This window comes from Garra rufa, chromosome 7, assembly GCF_049309525.1.
Source record: "Garra rufa chromosome 7, GarRuf1.0, whole genome shotgun sequence".
In the NCBI taxonomy this organism is placed as follows: Eukaryota; Metazoa; Chordata; class Actinopteri; order Cypriniformes; family Cyprinidae; genus Garra; species Garra rufa.
Window position 1 is genome coordinate 15,712,057 of NC_133367.1, and position 18,967 is coordinate 15,731,023.

Consider the following 18,967-nt stretch of genomic DNA (forward strand, 5'->3'; position numbering starts at 1 on the left):
CGGTGCATCCAACGTTTATTATTTTTATTTGTTGCAATTTTCTAGAATACATGAAACCATGCATCTGAAGAAGATATCAAAGATCCCTGAAAATAGGCCTGCAACATTAAAGATACAACAGTATATTTAATTGTGCATATGGGGTGTTTTTGTACCCCTGTGTGCACCAAACCCATCTTGAGTGTTTACTGCTATTTTTATCTGAGCAAATTCATCACTTGTCTATTTAATTTTGTTAAGAAAATATGTAAAACAAATCCACAATTTTTTAGTTTGTCTGAAATATGTTTTTCTTTTTTTGGCCATTCTTACAAAATTTACCTCAGTATCTCCAATTCACACTTCACATTCTTCAATCCAGTGCAGAGAAGCTTTACTCCTGAGTCCTGCAGATTATTATTGTTCATGTTCAGCTCTTTCAGATTAGTTTCTGATCCAAGAACTGTAGCCAAAACGGAACAGCTTCTGTCTGTTAAGTCACAATCATTCAGGCTACAAGGAAAACAAATCATATTAGATTGAATTCAAAGCTAAATACAAACATTAAATGTATTTTCCACCTATTACTTTTATATGAACACTATTATTTTGTGAGGATGGTGGGTTACACTCAAATTTGCAACTACAAAATCATTATTTTTCAATCAATTATTTTTGATTGACAAATTTGCTACATAAAACAAACAAGAACACATTTTAAACACTTAGAGATTTAATGACAATGAGTTTTACATTTGAAAGCACTCCACTGTTTTTTGGGGTGGAGAATATGCAGAATGGTATGTTGTTGTTCTGCTGCTAACTAAAAAGCGGTTAAATAAAATACTTACAGAGCTCTTTTGGTGGTTTTGATGACTGACGATAATCTAATAAGACACTCATCTGATTTCTTGAATTTCTGAAGCTCAAACTCCTCCAGCTCCTCCTCTGATGTCAACAATACAAAAGCCAAAGCAGACCACTGGGCAGGTGAAAGTTCACCAGATGAGAGACTTCCTTTGCTAAGGTGGATCTGAATGTCTTTTACAAGAGTATGATCATTTAGTTCGTTCAGACAGTAGAACAGATTTATGGATCTCTCTGGAGACAGATTACCTTCAAATTTCTGCTTGATGTACTGAACTATTTGCTTTATGCTCTGGTCACTGTCATCTTGCTGTGTTAACAGTCCCCGTAAGAGTCGTCGATTGGACTGCAGTGACAATCCGAGAAGAAAGCGAAGGAAAAGGTCCAGGTGTCCACTATCACTCTTGAGTGCCTTGTCCACTGCAGTCTTTAGCAAATCAATCATGGTTTCCTTTTTCTTTTCCTGTTCTGTAGAGTCTTTAACAAACACTGTTTTGCTGTTGATGTCTAGAAACAGATGCGCATAAAGGGCTGCAATAAACTCTTGAATACTCAAGTGGACAAAGCAGTACATGGTACCAACAGTGATCCCTGTTTCCTCCTTAAAGATCTGAGTGCACATGCCTGAGTACACCGATGCCTTATAGACATCAATACCACAGGCTTCCAGGTCTGTGTCATAGAAGATCAAGTTATTTTTTTCGAGCTGATGAAATGCCAGTCTCCCCAGTGAAAGGATGGCATCTTTATCCCAGGAAACATCTGGTGTATATTCTCCATCATACTTTCGTCTGCTCTGCAGGATCTGAAAGCGGAGGAAGTGTGTGTACATTTGTGTCAGAGTCTTGGGAGTCTCTTCAGTATTTGATTCCTGTAATGTTTTGGAGGCATCATAAGCCTGATTGTTTTTCAGATCATCATTCGTTGTCATTTCCAAAATGTTCTGAAGAACAGTGGCTGAAATCCAGCAGAAGACTGGGATGTGGCACATGATAAATAGACTCTTTGATTTTTTAACATGATCAATGATTTTGTTACCCAGATTCTCATCTGTGAATCTTTTTTTGAAGTACTCCTCCTTTTGTGCATCATTGAATCCTCGTATCTCTGTCACCCGATCGATACAGTCAGGAGGAATCTTACTGGCCGCTGCTGGTCTGGTTGTGATCCAGATGAGAGCAGAAGGAAGCAGATTTCCCTTGATGAGGTTTGTCAGGAGAACATCCAGAGAGGCTGGTGATGATATGTCAGACCACGTCTCATTACCATCAAAGTTTAGAGGAAGACGAAACTCATCCAATCCATCAAGGATGAACAGGACTTTATACATATTTCTCTTTGCAAGGTTCAGTCGTTTTGTTTCTGGGAAAAACTGAGTTATAAGGTCCATCAAACTATGTTTTTCTTTATCCTTCAAGTTCATCTCTCTAAATGGAAGAGGAAATATGAAGCTTATATCCTGGTTTTGTTTTCCTTCAGTCCAGTCTAGAACAAACTTTTGCACAGAGACTGATTTTCCAATGCCAGCAACTCCTTTTGTCAGTACAGTTCTTATCTTCTTGTCTTTTCCAGGTCGAAACAAACTTGTGCATTCAACCTGTATTTCTTGTGACTCTTGATGCCTGGAAGTAACTTCTATCTGTCTTACCTCATGTTCAGTATTGACCTGTTCACTACCACCCTGAGTGATATAGAGATCTGTGTAGATGCTATTCAGAAGTGTGGAATCACCTTGCTTTGCAATTCCTTCAAACACACATTGATACTTTTTCTTTAGGTTTGATTTAAGATGAAAGAAAACCTGCTCATCTAAACACAGGAACATAAATATAGATATTTTAATCAAAACTTTCTACATTTGAAAGTGATAATATGACAGATGTTCATGTTGACCCTTACCTTCTAGAGTATTAGCAGCTTCATCATATTTCATGTCTCTCAGGAAGTAGAGTGTGATATTAAGAGCTGCTTCTTTGATCCTGCACATGTCCTCTATAAAATCTGTCACAGAGTATTGTGTGTTTTCCTTTTTTAATATTTTTTTAAACCTTTTCAGCTCATTCTTTAAAAATGTTATTATTTTGTTCTCAAGATCCTATAAAGAAACAAAAAAGGTTTATAAGAAAATGTAACCAAACTGTACATTCACATATCATCACATATCAGATGCTTACAATATAAATAAAAAATCTAATGTAATATCAAAATGTACAAATGTCTTTCCAACCTGAAAGATCCAGTGGAGATTTTCTCTGAACTTCTTGTGGAAGTAGATTTTCTGAACATTTGTTTCTGATTTCTCATGCTGAACCCTGTCAGGAATTTAAATTTGACCACTGTTCACATTAAATACAGTAATGTTGTGTTTAAAGACAATTTATTAGCTATATATAAATCTGTTGGGAAACAAATCCATGTCATACTGAAAAGCAGCTTCAAACACAATAGAAATCATAATTACCAATAGGGTTTTTGCTTAAGGAATCATTATTTTTTTAACTCAATAGGGGTCTAAGTATTTTACTCAAATGTAAGTTATAATTACAAGGTGCTATATATATATATATATATATATATATATATATATATATATATAAATAAAAATATTCATACTTTCATAAAAATATCTTTGTTTAATGGGTCCCTGAATGTGGTCAAATTTGCTTCAGAAGGCAAAATGTACATGCTTTTAAAGGTTACATGTTACTGCCCATTTTCAAAAGAGAAATACATTTATAAGCATAATAGATTATTTACATTGTAAATTAAACAGTGCAATGTGCACTGTGATGTATTGTGTTCCCACCTATTGAGAAGAAAAGTTGCCAGTTCCACATCACTCAATCCCTTTTGAACCTTTAGCTTTTGCCACCGCGTAAATTCTGCACCAATATTTACTGTGGTCTTCTGTCCTTTGTTACTAAATCACACAAAACAACAACTCACATTATCATTTGGTCAAACCAACAGGTTATTTCTACATAGCATTTAACAATTCAACTTCAAAGTAATTAAGACATTTAGTTGTATGAAAAACAGTCATTTAAATGCACAGACTACATGTGAGCCACAACAAACATAAAATACCTTTTGATAGATGATGGTGCTTCCTCACTAAAGTTCGGTACACCGCCTTTTGATTGGTCACTTTTCACAGACACTGAGCTGGACACAAGTGAGCCTGATCTTACACTAATGACACAAAGAACAGAAAGAAAAAATGCTCAACTACAGAAGGCTCCTCTTTTGTCTGATATCTGCACACACTCGTCCTCTCACCTCCACAGAAATGTACATGCTTATGCAATTTAAAATAAACAGTCATTCTGGGTTACCTGCTTACACTTAAAACTTTGTTTTACAAATAACTTGTTAAAATAAATATATATGTCGGTATGTTCACACATTTCAGAGTAACTGAAAAGATTTTAAGTTTTTGTTTACTGTTTGTTTTGAAAATGGAGAGCAGTAATGTCCCTGCAATAAAGTTGTGTTACTTCAAATAAATAACATGTTCATCTATGTTCTAAACCTGTCAATAAATGTCTGATTTAAAAACCATAGATTGTTCAAGTCATTAAATTGGAATAATTTGCTTCAGTATCCAACAGTGGTGGATGAAGTACACAAATCAAGTACTTGAACAAAAGTACAGATGCATATACAATATTACTCCAGTAAAAGTAGTCCTTTTTCAATTTCACTCTAGTGAATATACAAAAGTACTACATTTTTGTGTACTTAACTGGATCAGTCCAATTCGTGAATGAATCGTTTGTTGCGATTTGCGAACCGATTTAACAGGTTCATTGAAAAGAATCAGTTTGCTCATTAACCAGACACTGCTTCTTCGTCTCGTAACACGTGATATATTATAAAGAGTAACAACATGTTTTATGAAATGTAGTGAAGTAAAAAGTACTATATTATGCTTTGGAATGTAGTGAAGTAAAAGTAAAAGTTACTCAAAATAAAACTGATCCAGTAAAGTACAGATACTTGAAAAATGTACTCAAGTACACCACTGGTATCCACATACCCACTGCTTAGATTATGTTCGACTGTTTCAGGAAATTAACTGTGCTGAACTGATACTGAACTGAGAATGAACTGAGTCTTTTGAGATTCACTCTGTTTAACAGACTGTTTAATTGACTGCATCCACCTTCATTCAATTTCTTACTACATAAAATAACTGGTGCTGAGAGTAATTTCTTCTTGTAAAAATAATAAGTGCTAATTGGGGTCATCTTAACGCTAGTTTTTTTAAAGTATGTGAAATATTTAGTTTGCAGCATAGACTAAAATACATCCAAGAGTTTTACACACTGGTCTTTTACTGTTACAGTTGTTTCCACTACTTTAAGTATGACACGGCACACAAAAACACATTATTGGTTGCTTTACCTGTCAGTCATATGGCCTCTTGGATGGGCTTTGGCCATCCAAATTTCCCAGCCCTTCTGCCGTATGTCTGAAGGATTGATTACGCGAGACTAAATTTTAGCTGACTAGCAGAAGACACTATAGTGATTTTTAAATCCCAGTTGTGAAAGTGGGGCATGTTGTAACACTTCTAATGATTCTCAAGTGGATTTACTGTATACAAAGTGATAAAGCTAAAAAGGTTGAGCTCTGCTTTCACTTACTACTTATAATTTATGATGAACATTCTCTCTCTTGAATAGCTAAAGATAGAGGAAGAATTAGCTACAATACTCAATCTATCATACTGCAGTGTCATAATGAAATGAATGAATGAATCAAATCTCATTTATAAAATTTTTGACTGAACAACACATGAATGTCATTAACATTACCAGACATCTAATATTGTATTATCAGATACATGTTTTTAAATTCTCTGTGTTCTAGAAAAAGCAATATGGCACAAATTTAAGTATGGCGAGTACACAAAACCTAAGAACAGAACAACACAGGTCATGCTATGTGTGTATAAATCATATAAACACACACACACACACACACACACACACACAAAACTCACAGACAACTGTGTTTATGTCTCTTTAATGACAGTAGAACCTGATGGATTTCTTAAGCATGATTTGAGATTACCCAAAAAGCATCTTCAGCTGCTGTGGAAGAGAAAAATCTGATCTACTGTACAAATAATTACATGGTGTCAATGTCGCTCATATTTGATAATTAACCTAGGAATAGTGGAGATTTAATTTAATTTTAAATCAAAAGATTTGTTTTAGATTTTTTAAATAATGAAACTGTTCCTAAAAAAAGATCTGAGTTTATGTTTTAAAACCTAGATTTCCATTGTGAACTACTAGAATAAAATATAGTCTTTGCTTTTCTTTTGACAAAATAGTAGTTTTGGAGTGGCATCCAAAATATCTTTTGGTAGATGATGGTGTTTTCTCAATGAAGTCTGTTTTTGTTTTATTTGGTCAAGTTATATTACATACATCACAGTTGAGAAATTACCTACTGCCATTGTATAATCAAAAACACATAAAATACCTTTTGGTTGGTGATGATTCCTCACTGAAGTTTGGTACGCCACCTTTTGATTGGTGACTTTTCACAGACACAGAACAGGATACATGTGAGCCTGATCGTACACTAATTACACAAAGAACAAAGAGAAAAACACTTAACTACAAGAGGTTACTCATGTCTGGTATCTGCATGCTCTTGCTCTCTCATCCTTCACAGAAATACATGTGCTCATGACCGTAATTAAGATTTGCAAATTCAGATTTATTTTGCCTATAAATCCAAAGTACACTGTCATAGATATTCACAGTGCTATTTTGATCACTTAACTATTTCCTAAGACCTGATCTACAGTAAGTCACATGATTATTATCACTCATATTTTATTACTGACCTAGGAAGCGTGCAGAATTGCTTTCAAATCTTTTATCATAACATTTGTTTCAACAAAGTTCCTGAAAAATCCAGTTTACATAAGGTTTGAAACCCAGATTTCCAATTTGTATATTGCTACTGAATATCTAGAAAAAGACAGTCTTTGCTAACCTGCCTTTTACAAACTACTTATGCTGGAGAAACACACAGAATACCTTTTGGTAGATGATGGTGTTTTCTCACTGAAATTTGGTACACCACCTTTCGACTGGCCACTCTTCACAGATACAGAGCTGGACACATATGAACCAGATCTTACACTGTTGACACAAAGAACAAAGAAAAACAAACCTTATTACAGGAGGTTCCTCAGTAAAGAAACAAATACAGTAGTTCAAAACAGTAAATGTGCATTTGTTCATGAATATTGATGGATAGATAGATGTATATTTGGTTGTCTAATGTCTTTCCATCTTGATTTTATGCACCCTGGTGGCTTTCTGTGTAACTGAATTAATTGAAGGTAAGTCCAGTCAGAGTTCAATAAAGGGGTCATAGATTACAATTTCACCTTTTTAACTTTAGGTGGCTGTTTGAGCATAAACAACATCTGCAAAGTTACGATGCTCAAAGTTCAATGCAAAGGGAGAAAGTTATTTTATTTTACAGAATTCGCTTTTTTTAAGGCTTACAACAAGCTACTTCCTGAGTTAGTGACATGACAAACCCTGAAATTCACATAAACCCTGCCCCCAGGAAAATGCAACTACTTGTTATGGTAGAGGCTAACCAATCTAAGCCCATTGCAAATTTCTGAAGGAGGAACCAGGAAGTCAACTCCTGTTTTTAGGAGAACAGAAAGCAGTGTGGAATAAAGTTAAAATATGCATGAATATGTAACAGTATATAAACACAATCAAGCCAGTAGACCATCCCTTTAAAGACAGAAGCAGATTACATGGCATGTCTTTCTGTGATTTACTGTTTTATTTAATCAAACTGTCTACTGTCTAACTGATTTGACTGCACCACGAGTGATGGACCCAAGACAAATTTCCCCACACACGGGACAATAAACGTTCACCTTACCTTACCTCAGATTTACCATATTGCAGAAAAGAGCCAACACGTTCCTAGAAATGTAAAACAAATAAAGTACCTTTTAATAGATGATGGTGTTTTCTCACTGAAGTTTGGTACGCCACCTTTCGACTGGTCACTCTTTACAGACACAGAGCTGGACACATGTGAGCCTGAACTTTGACTAATGACACAAAGAAAAGAGAGAAAAACACTTTACTACAGGTAGTTTATCATGTCTGATACCTACACATCCTCTTGCTATTTCATCTTCTCATCTAAAGTTTGCATTTGACCTTAAACAATAACAATATTATTCTCTTCTTGCCCATAGCAAGAGAAATTCAACTAAATGCTGCAATGCATTTGAATTCATGTTTGATATTTGATTCACTGAAAATCTAAATAATTTACTAATCTTTATCAGAGATTCAGTTGGATGGGATCAAGACATTTGTTCTGGAATTAAAATGTCTTAAGTCTTAGAGTTCCCAGTCCTGCCTGATTCTTTCATGCCACCATAAACCACAGGTCAGAAAACTATATGGACTGTCATCCTATTCTGCTATTTTAACCTTTATGAATAAATTCCAGATGCACCAATCTATTTTTTGTTGTGCCATAATAAAAACTGTCCTTCTGAAAACACCAATTATTTCCTGCAATCCTTGACCTGACTCTAAACAGATGGTTTTCCAAACTACAATATTCCTAACTGTTTTAACTTTGTCTCTTCTAAACTGACTTAATCTATAGACACAAACTAGATTCAGTTTCAAGGTTTTCCCCCTTGACATTTTTATACTAAGACAGTTCAGTCTCATTCAAAGATATTAAGCTATGGAAATGATTCATGTAGTTTAACACAAACTGTCTTGCTACTAAAACTTTATTGTAATGCATCCAAAGTAAACTTAGCAAGGAAGCAAATTATTTTATTTCCATAAACCAGATGAAAAAATTTTAATTTCTATACTAAAAACAAACTAATAAAGCAACCACAGAAGTCAACATTTAAAGTGGATCAAAAAAATTTAATCAAAGTCGTCCTAAGACAAGAACAGGTATTGCATTGGTTTTAGGACACTTGAAATGTTGACTACTGTAGTTTCATCAATAATAATGAACATACTTGCTACAGTATGTGTGCTGTGAATGAGATGAGAATACTAATTTAGGTTAATAATTATTTTACTTATCAGACTTCATCATGTGTTTATCATCTACCTGTTCTAGTAAAATGCTGTAGTCATGGCAGATGACCTGCACATTAGTTAGCTATTAACTGTGACGCTGGCAATAAAGTAGCCTTACCTCTGTTTCTGTGGGAGACTCATCTCAGATGGAGAGACCTTTAATCGCTCCTCTGACATACTGCAGCTAAACAGCTCAATGCTGGGATCTTTGTGTCGCTGAAGACAATCAGATGATCATCATGACCTGGACATGACAATGTGCCACTGAGATGAATGTCATTATAGTTCAGAAGATCACATGATGAAGAAAAATAAGAACTAATTATGAACATTGAGTTACTAACAAGCACTAGAAAAAAATACTACTAATATACTAGCATTTACTGTAACTAAATGTTGTGATATAACACTATTTATTTATTTTATCTTTTTTTGCAATTCTGGTTTCAGTCATTTTTACTTTGATCATTATTTCTCCTTTTACTTTAATTTAAAATTATTCACATATTTTTTCAGTAGTTATGATGCACTCGACGTGTGACCAAAATATTCAATTTAGTCATAAAGCAGCTAATTTGTTAATTTTTATTTAACAAACCACAGCAACATTTGGAACACTAAGAAGTTTAAAATAAGATTCGGCTCGGCTTTTACCGACTTCTTTAACCGGAAGAATAGATTTTTCCACAAAATACTTTCGATTTCGCATTATCACAAAACGACGTCCTAAAATGGACAGGACGGGTCGTTTGGTCGTTTGTTATGTTTCCACAACTAAACATTATAACACATAAAAAACATTAAATCCGTTTAACATTCCCTCAAATAAATGTATTCGTGAAAGTATTCAAACTTACAGTTGCAATAGTAAAGACGGTCTTGAGAACCAGGAACAGAAACCAGACATCTCTAAAACACTTGAGATGGCTGTTAAGACACACACATATTCAATTCTTTGCGATTTTTGTTTTGTCACAAGAAAATCAAAGTGCGCTATCAGCTTTAGTGCATCGCCGCCACCAACAGAGAAGCATGTGAAGCACCAACTCACCTGTTTCTTCCGTCTTCCTTCCTTCTAACTGCAGATCACAAACTAAAATAGAGCATTAGCGCCACCTGCCGTTACTTTCAATTCCCCGTCTCCTGTAGGACGCATGTGGATACTATAAAATCTTCTCGATTCACCTCGTTCTTGTAAATCTGTGCTTTTTTGGATAACGACAGACAAATCAAACCATAATCCTAGCCAAACATATCTGAAAAGAAAACATGTTGAAATATACAGCCCTGGATATGGTGAAGGATAAAGATATTTGAAATTGACATGTTTCAGTTACACTTTTGATCATCAGTTTTGACGATCGATCCATACGCTTGTTGCAATAATATAATCCAAAGTAAAGTTCAATCTGGTTAATAAGACCCTTGTCATTCAACTACTGTTTGTAGACTTTGCTAACTACCGCGATTTGCCAAGAGTTCTGTAACAGCGCATGTCCACTAGAGTGAAGTGTTATTGAGTGTGGGATATAGAAAACATTATGTAAAATCATAATGTTTTCTGGGATATTTTATGGATTAAACTGAAAAAGCAACTGTCTTTTTGTATTTCTGTGCTATTGCTTTCGTTTTCGCCCGTAGTAGTACGGTGTACATTTTAGGACATCGTCAGACCTCACCCCCTGTTCACACGGGGCGCAAGCGTCAACGCTTCCCATTGACTTTGAATGGGTGACGTCAAGCTTTGCCGAAAGGAATTGTGGATCCGTCGGCGGCGCTTCACTCGCGTTGCTCGCGGCAGAAGTTGAGAAATTTTCAACTTCTGCCGCGAGCAACGCCAGTGAAGCGTCGCGTCAGCCAATCAGATCGCTCTATGCAAATACAGTGGCCAGGCGGCAGCCAATCACGTTCATCCTGTTCAAGAGCAGCATTTCATTGGCTGACGCTGCTATGACCATAAACGTCAGCCACGCCTTCCGTTAAGCGTTGACGCTTGCGCCCCGTGTGAACACACCGTTAGTCATACAATGACAAGGCGTCATGCCTCAGTGAACTATCCCTTTAAATATATCAGAATATCGACAATCCAGCAGGTGGCGCACCTGTTCAGTTTTTGTAAAACCTCCAGTACGGTGTACATTTTAGGACATCGTCAGACCTCAGTCATACAATGACAAGGCGTCATGCCTCAGACTAAAAGGCTTCAGTCACAGGACAAAACGGCCTCGTGCCTCAGACTGAAAGGCTTCAGGTCTCAGGAAAAACTACGTCAGGTGTCAGGTCTGGTACAATTAGACATCGGACAAAATGGACTCAGATTAAAAGTTATCACACAAAAAGACATCAGCCGAAAAGTTATCAGAAAAAAAGACATCAGCCGAAACGGACTCAGATTAAAAATTATCAGACAAAAAGACATCAGACGAAACGGACTCAGATTAAAAGTTATCAGACAAAAAGGCATCAGCCGAAAAGTTATCAGACAAAAAGACATCAGAGGAAACGGACTCAGGTGGAGTGTGACGTGTCGCGCTGCCCCGCCCCATATGACGTCATGCGGTTCATAACAAGCAAACTGGTGTGGAACGGTAGATGATGGCAGATGGAGGTAAGTCGCTCCTGATATATTTTATTTTAACGATTTTAATTAAATGCTAAACTAATTCAGTTGTACACACAGGAGAACATGCATTTCATGAGTATTGTGTGCACGTTTAAAAGTTTGTAATATTGCAACTAGCATAACGTTAGCTTTTACGTTGGCAAACTGTAGTAACAAGTTAAAGTTAAAGCGAATTATTTCGAGCTATTAGACTGCTTGATGAAAATGTAGCCTAATTGTATTATATAAAGACACATTTTTAAAAATAATTAAATTAACCAGATAATGCAGCTACCTAAAACGTTAGGCCAAGCAAAGCGAGTAATATGGGGCGGAAATAAGTCATCATTATGTACAGTACAGTGCCTTGCAAAAGTATACATACCCCTTCATTTTTTCACATTTTGTTTTGTTGCAGCATTATGTTAACTGCTTTAAATTAGTTTTTCCCCACATAAATTTACAGTCCTTTGTTCCAATCGTCTTCCATTATAGATAATGAGGCTACATGCTTCTGTGAACCTTCAATGCAGCTGTTTTTTTTCTAGATCATTGCCTTAACGCAAGTCTGTCACTGAGCTCTACAGGCAGTTATCTTGACCTCAGGACTTGGTTTTTGCTCTGATATGCATTTTCAGCTGTTAGACCTTTTCTGAGAGGTGTGTGTCTTTCTAAATCATACTCATTCAATTCAATTTGCCACAGTTTAACTCCACTCCAAGTGTAGTAACATCTAGAAGCAATATGAATGCTCCTAAGCTAAATTTTGAGTGTCCCAGAAAAGGGTATGAATACTTATGCAACGGGATCTTTTCAGTTTTTATTTTTAATAAATTTGCACAAATGTTAAAAAACTTTTCTTTTTTTTGCTTTGCCATTATGGAGTAGGGAGTGTAGATTGATGTGAAAAAATGTAATTTAAAGTAGTTTAAAATAAGGCAGCAACATAACAAAATGTGAACAAAATGAAGGGGTGTGAATAATTTTGCAAGGCACTGTAGATAATACAATTTTTTTTATGTGTAAATACATCTAAAACAGGACCAACTGGTGGCCTGCAGTTATTTTTCGTAAGGGTAACTTTACTACAGTTTGCCAACGTACAAGCTAAACGTAGCTAGTTGCAATATTACAAACTTTTAAACATGCACAAAATACTCATGAAATGCATGTTCAACTGAATTAGTTTAGCATTTAATTAAAATCGTTAAAATAAAATATATCATGAGCGACTTACCTCCATCTGCCATCATCTACCGTTCCACACCTTTTTTTTAATTTTATTTTTTTATTGCAAGACAAAAAGGAAAACAACAATAAACAGCACTGCATAGAAATACAATAACATAAAAGGAAAGAAAAAGAAAATAAATAAATAAAAACAGCACCTCAATCAGTAAGGAAAAGATCGTCATATGCCTTAAGAAACTTGTTATTCTTGTTATCATCAATAAGTTTAAGAGAATGAACAGTAAGCAAAATCTCTGCGAGAAAGACATCAAATCTAGGTAACATATTAAGAAATTTGGATTTATGAATAAAAAATTTACAATGCAAAACAAAAAAATTTACAAGTTCAGTAGCATGGTCACTACTAGAAAAATATAGAAATATTTCTTTTAGTGTAAATTTTAAATTAAATTTTACAAAAGAAGATAGATAAAATCTTAAGTTCTCCCAAAGAAATTTTACCTGATCGCAATGATAGAATAAATGAAGTAAAGTTTCTTCCTCAACTTTACAGAATACACATAAATTAGAAATATCAAAAAAAGAAGCAATTTGGGAGTTTGTTGGGTAAACATTATGCAAAATCTTAAAATGTATTTCTCTGATTTTATTAGAAATGCAAAATTTTTCAGGAAGTAACCATGCTTTCTTCCAATGTACACAGTCAACAAAATTAGTCCAGAAAAATTTACATCTAGGGGAAGTATATACTGAATAGTGTAACATTTGCCTTATAAACTTACTGTTACATTTTTTATCAAGAAGACAAACTCCATCCAATAAAAGTTTGGGCATAGTTGTTTTTCTCTCACTAAAACAAAGGTATGTTTTAAATAGATGCACATAACTTGGAGACAAACTTTTGATAACAGAATTGAAAGATCTTGCTGGCAGAGGAAGATTGTACAAAATCATAAATTCTTCATATTCCAGTATAGTGCCATCATCTTTAAATAAATCCAAAACAAAAACAATACCTCTGTCATGCCACTTGTCAATAAATAAAGATTTTCCACGGATTAAAATACATGAATTATTCCACAGAATTTCTTTGTGGGGAGAAAAGTTGTGCACATAACACAGTTTCCAAGCAAGTAGAGCTTGTTGGTAAAAATTAGAGAGAGAAATCGGCAATTTAGAAGGGGTGAAATTGCATTTTAAAAGAAAATCTAAACCACCTAATCTATGAAATATAGTTTTGGGGATATAGTACCAAATTGAATCATTACTACAGAGACATTTTTTTAACCAACTAACTACCGTTCCACACCAGTTTGCTTGTTATGAACCGCGTGACGTCATATGGGGCGGGGCAGCGCGACACGTCACACTCCACCTGAGTCCGTTTCGTCTGATGTCTTTTTGTCTGATAACTTTTCGGTTGATGCCTTTTTGTCTGATAACTTTTCGGCTGATGCCTTTTTGTCTGATAACTTTTCGGCTGATGCCTTTTTGTCTGATAACTTTTCGGCTGATGCCTTTTTGTCTGATAACTTTTAATCTGAGTCTGTTTCGTCTGATGTCTTTTTGTCTGATAACTTTTCGGCTGATGCCTTTTTGTCTGATAACTTTTAATCTGAGTCTGTTTCGTCTGATGTCTTTTTGTCTGATAACTTTTAATCTGAGTCCGTTTTGGCTGATGTCTTTTTTTCTGATAACTTTTCGGCTGATGTCTTTTTGTCTGATAACTTTTAATCTGAGTCCGTTTTGTCCGATGTCTAATTGTACCAGACCTGACACCTGACGTAGTTTTTCCTGAGACCTGAAGCCTTTCAGTCTGAGGCACGAGGCCGTTTTGTCCTGTGACTGAAGCCTTTTAGTCTGAGGCATGACGCCTTGTCATTGTATGACTGAGGTCTGACGATGTCCTAAAATGTACACCGTACTGGAGGTTTTACAAAAACTGAACAGGTGCGCCACCTGCTGGATTGTCGATATTCTGATATATTTAAAGGGATAGTTCACCCAAAATTGATAATTTGATGTTTATCTGCTTACCCCCAGGGCATCCAAAATGTAGGTGACTTTGTTACCTCAGCAGAACACAAACAAAGATTTTTAACAAAAACCAGTGCAGTCTGTTAGTCAAATAATGGCAGTCAATGGTTACCAAATCTTTAGAGGAAAGAAAAACATACACAGACAAATCCAAATTACACCCTGTGGCTCGTGACGATACACTGATGTCCTAAGACACGAAACGATCGTTTTTTATGAGAAACTGAGCAGTATTTATATATTTTTTTTACCTTTGATTCACAGCCACGTCCATCTCTCCTGAGCACGAGTTTAGCTTTCGGCTCGTTACATGTGAACGCGCTCTGGCGTCATATACACAAACACCGAAAGCTATCTGTCGCGTTTATACGACACTGTTTACACAGTGCACAGAGATTGTGGGTATAGCGGCTATTCAAAATGGTAATTACTTGCTCTTATCCTGATTGTTCAAACGGATGTAAAGCTAAAAGATTACATTTGCTTGCGCAAACTCATCCGGGACTTTTAACCGATTTACCCTTATGGCGTTTGCGTATACTACGCTAGAGCGCGTTCACATGTGATGAGCCGGATGCAAAGCTAGTGCTCAGGACAGATGGATGTGGCTGTGTATCAAAGGTAAAAAATGATATAAATACTGTTCAGTTTCTCACAAAAACAGATCGTTTCGTGTTTTAGGACATCAATGTATCGTCACGAGCCGCAGGGTGTAATTTGGATTTGTCTGTGCATGTTTTTGTTTACTTTTAAAGGTCTGGTGCCCATCCACTTCCATTATTTGACTGGCAGACTGCACTGGTTTTTGTTAAAAATCTTCGTTTGTGTTCTGCTGAGGAAACAAAGTCACCTACATCTTGGATGCCCATGGGGGTAAGCAGATAATCATCAAAATTTCATTTTTGGGTGAACTATCCCTTTAAATCCAATTATACTGATAGCTGGCTTTTGAACTAATGAACTCAACAAACAAAATAAAATGATCAAGTTTTTATATTTTTATATTGGCAATATGCAAACACATTACAATACAAAAAAGAGAAGATTAAATCACTTCTCAAAACGCATTAGATAGAATATCTAAACTGGTGACTGTGAAAGCACATATACATTGTAATTCTCTTAACTGGTAAATATTAGTGTGGCCTGGTGTGGTATAGCAGATTCATCCGCAACTCGTATGTCAGTCAAAGCATCTTATGTACAGAGACAGATTTTTTGAGACATACACAGAATGTACAAACGTATACATTTTTATATAAAAATACATTGAAAAATATAAAAATTATGGTTTAAAGAAATTCAACATACAGTATACTATAACTGATCTGAATATATATGAGTTTATTATAGATCAGTGCATAGGACTGATTTGAATCTGTGCACATGTAGCCCACAATAATTTTCAGTTTATCTAGTTTTATATATTTAAGTGCTAAATTACAATCACAGTCATGATAAGCAATATTTTATTTACTTTATTATTGATGGATGGATTATAATCCAAGCATCATTATAACGAATGTCTTATGCTATAGACTTGTATCCAGGTAATCCACCTATTTTGCACGCTCATTAGCCTCTCCATCTGTAAAAAAAAAAAAAAAAATTCAGACAAAATATTGAACATTCAACATTACTCATGTGTGCATGTATGTAATGCTGCATTTTTAATTTTAAGGTCTAACCCTCTACCATCTGTATGCAATATCCTCGTGCAAATCAATGCAAATCCTCGCAATGCAACCAAACTCCGAAACACACTGCAAACAGATGGAAATCGCTGCAAATAGCACAAACCACAACGGAAATGTTTCAGGGGGACCTCAAAAAGTGACGAACCCGTCTGGGACCTGATTATTTGTTCAGTGGCTGTTTTTTTTTTTTAATGCTTTATTAACAACAAGTGACATGCAATACATAATCTACAACAAGACAAAAAGCATTTTACATTCCTTAACAAAAGAGAACAAGAAAAGAAGAAAAAATAAAATAAATAAAAAAAATAAAATAAATATACATACACAGCCAAAGAGGGTAAAAGTTCACAAGAAAATGTTACATGAGAAGCATATATTAATAGCTTTTTTGGTTTTTGATTTTAACAGTATACATACATTTTAATCTTCTTTTAAAGGACCATAAAAAGAGGTTTGCTTTTTGCAAATTTGCTTTTATGTATGTGAAATTTTACAGAAAAATAAAATTAAATTTATAATAAATCTAACATCCTTTGAGGAGTGATCATTAATAAAATAGCCCCAAATCAAATTTTTATAAGATAAGGATAATGTTTTTAAAATATTACCAGCAATGAAAGCCTTTACATTATTCCAAAAGTACAGGATATATTTGCAGGACCAAAATAAATGAAAGATTGTTTCAGTGGATGATTGTCAGAAAGAGCATTTTAAATCAATATCAATTTTAAATTTAAGCAGGAATCTGATTGGTCAGTCCAGTGAACTAATAACATTGTTCAGTGGCTGTTGGTCAGAGCAGAGGTGTTGTCGATGAACTAAAAGGTGATAGGTAATAGCCACTGAACAAATAATCAGGTGCCAGATGGGTTCGTCACTTTTTGAGGTCCCCCTGAAACATTTCCATTGTGGTCCGTGCTATTTGCAGGGCATTACTATGTTTAGCGGGTTCCTGTGTTGGCAGCGTGTTTCTGAGTTTGGTTGTGTTGTGAGGATTTTCAGCACCTGTGTTGTCAAACTGATGAAGATGTTTCCTTAATTTGTTGTCGTTTTTTTTTTTTTTTTTTGGTATGCATGTGTTTTCTTAAGTTGCAGCGCGTTGAGCTCTCTCGGCCACCGTAAATATCTCACCAAATGCACAAAATGCATTTATTAAAAATACTAAAGTGAGAACCTTCTGAGGATTCCTCATCAGAGAGTGACTTGTCTTGTTCTGTTGATTTCACAGGTTCCTGAGCTTTTGAATTCAAAAACCATCTCTTAACGGACTCCCAGAACAATTGTTCTTTCTCCAGGCTGTAAGAATGAATCAAAAAGAAAAACAGAGTTGAGTGGAACAAGCTGAAAATGTGTTACAATCTGTTTAGTTACTGATTAGGAATTATTAGGCATATACATTTTAAAATAATATTTGTTTTAAATATAATACATTTAAAAGAAATTACATCATATGTTTGTCTGTTTGTGTTAGCATGACTGTGAAAAATGGATGTTTACTTACCTCTGTTTACAGTTTGAGTCTCGTAGCATCAGTGAGCTGCTTTGAGTCTTCTATTTTATTGTTCCTCAGATTATGCTCTTTTAAAAATTGCAGTGCATTATTTCCAGTCAAAGACTGAGCCAACGCTGTGATTTCACAGCCTTTTAGACTAGAAAAAGAAAGACAGATGAAGAAAGATTATTTTTACTTTAACGAAGTGTGATATTAATTCAGAAGGCACAGTCAAGTTTGCCATTTCTTAGCATACTTTTGTGGGCATAGTCACTTTATTTAGACATTATCAAAGAAAAATGTTTGCATAGGCTGTGTTTTATGTTTTTTTTTTCATATTTGATACATTAGGATGCTATAGCTTATACACAGTAGGGCTGAAAAGGCACATTGAATAAATCGATTACAAAAATAATTCAGGTTGCTTGGAATGCATTGACACATCACAATTCACATTAATCCTTAAACCTCTTCACACAATACAGAACTCCCTGGAGCATACTGAATGTTAGTATGCTTAACAAGGTTTGCATTAAAACAGTGTTTTGCTTATTATGAGCATGACAACCACATTCTATAACCTATAATCTATAATTATAATTAATAGTAGTAGTAGTAATAATAATAATAATAATAATAATAATAATAATAAAAAGTCATTTTTGTCATGTTCAGGAAACAAGAGACACTGGGTAAATTGTGGTCATGACAGAACATGCTCAGCAAAAAATATTCAAACAGACAAGAAAACTATCCTTACCATTATACCAAGTTGCGATATGCGATAAATCATTTGGCTTGCTAGCAACTGCTGTTTTTAGACTAAAATAGGAAAGTATACTTTAAGTCTACTTGTTATGTACTTCTCAGATATGCACTTTATATACTTCTCAGAAATATACTTAAAATGAGATTTAGGTATACTTGATTTTGGAAAAAAACTATGTATATTTGAGCTATACTATACTCTGAGAAT

General features: G+C 34.9%; 1 protein-coding gene across 1 annotated transcript in view; it reads right to left on the reverse strand.

Moving 5' to 3' along the window:
• Positions 1 to 18,967, reverse strand: part of LOC141337969 (uncharacterized) — an 87,016-nt gene that overhangs the window by 65,042 nt on the left and 3,007 nt on the right. The window contains exons 3-9 of the mRNA XM_073843543.1: positions 9,088 to 9,185; positions 7,853 to 7,957; positions 6,909 to 7,013; positions 3,934 to 4,038; positions 3,074 to 3,158; positions 2,746 to 2,941; positions 831 to 2,655 (exon numbers count right to left, since the gene is read on the reverse strand). Coding sequence (XP_073699644.1) covers positions 831 to 2,655; positions 2,746 to 2,941; positions 3,074 to 3,158; positions 3,934 to 4,038; positions 6,909 to 7,013; positions 7,853 to 7,957; positions 9,088 to 9,185 — 2,519 coding nt within the window. The remainder of the gene's footprint in view (positions 1 to 830; positions 2,656 to 2,745; positions 2,942 to 3,073; positions 3,159 to 3,933; positions 4,039 to 6,908; positions 7,014 to 7,852; positions 7,958 to 9,087; positions 9,186 to 18,967) is intronic.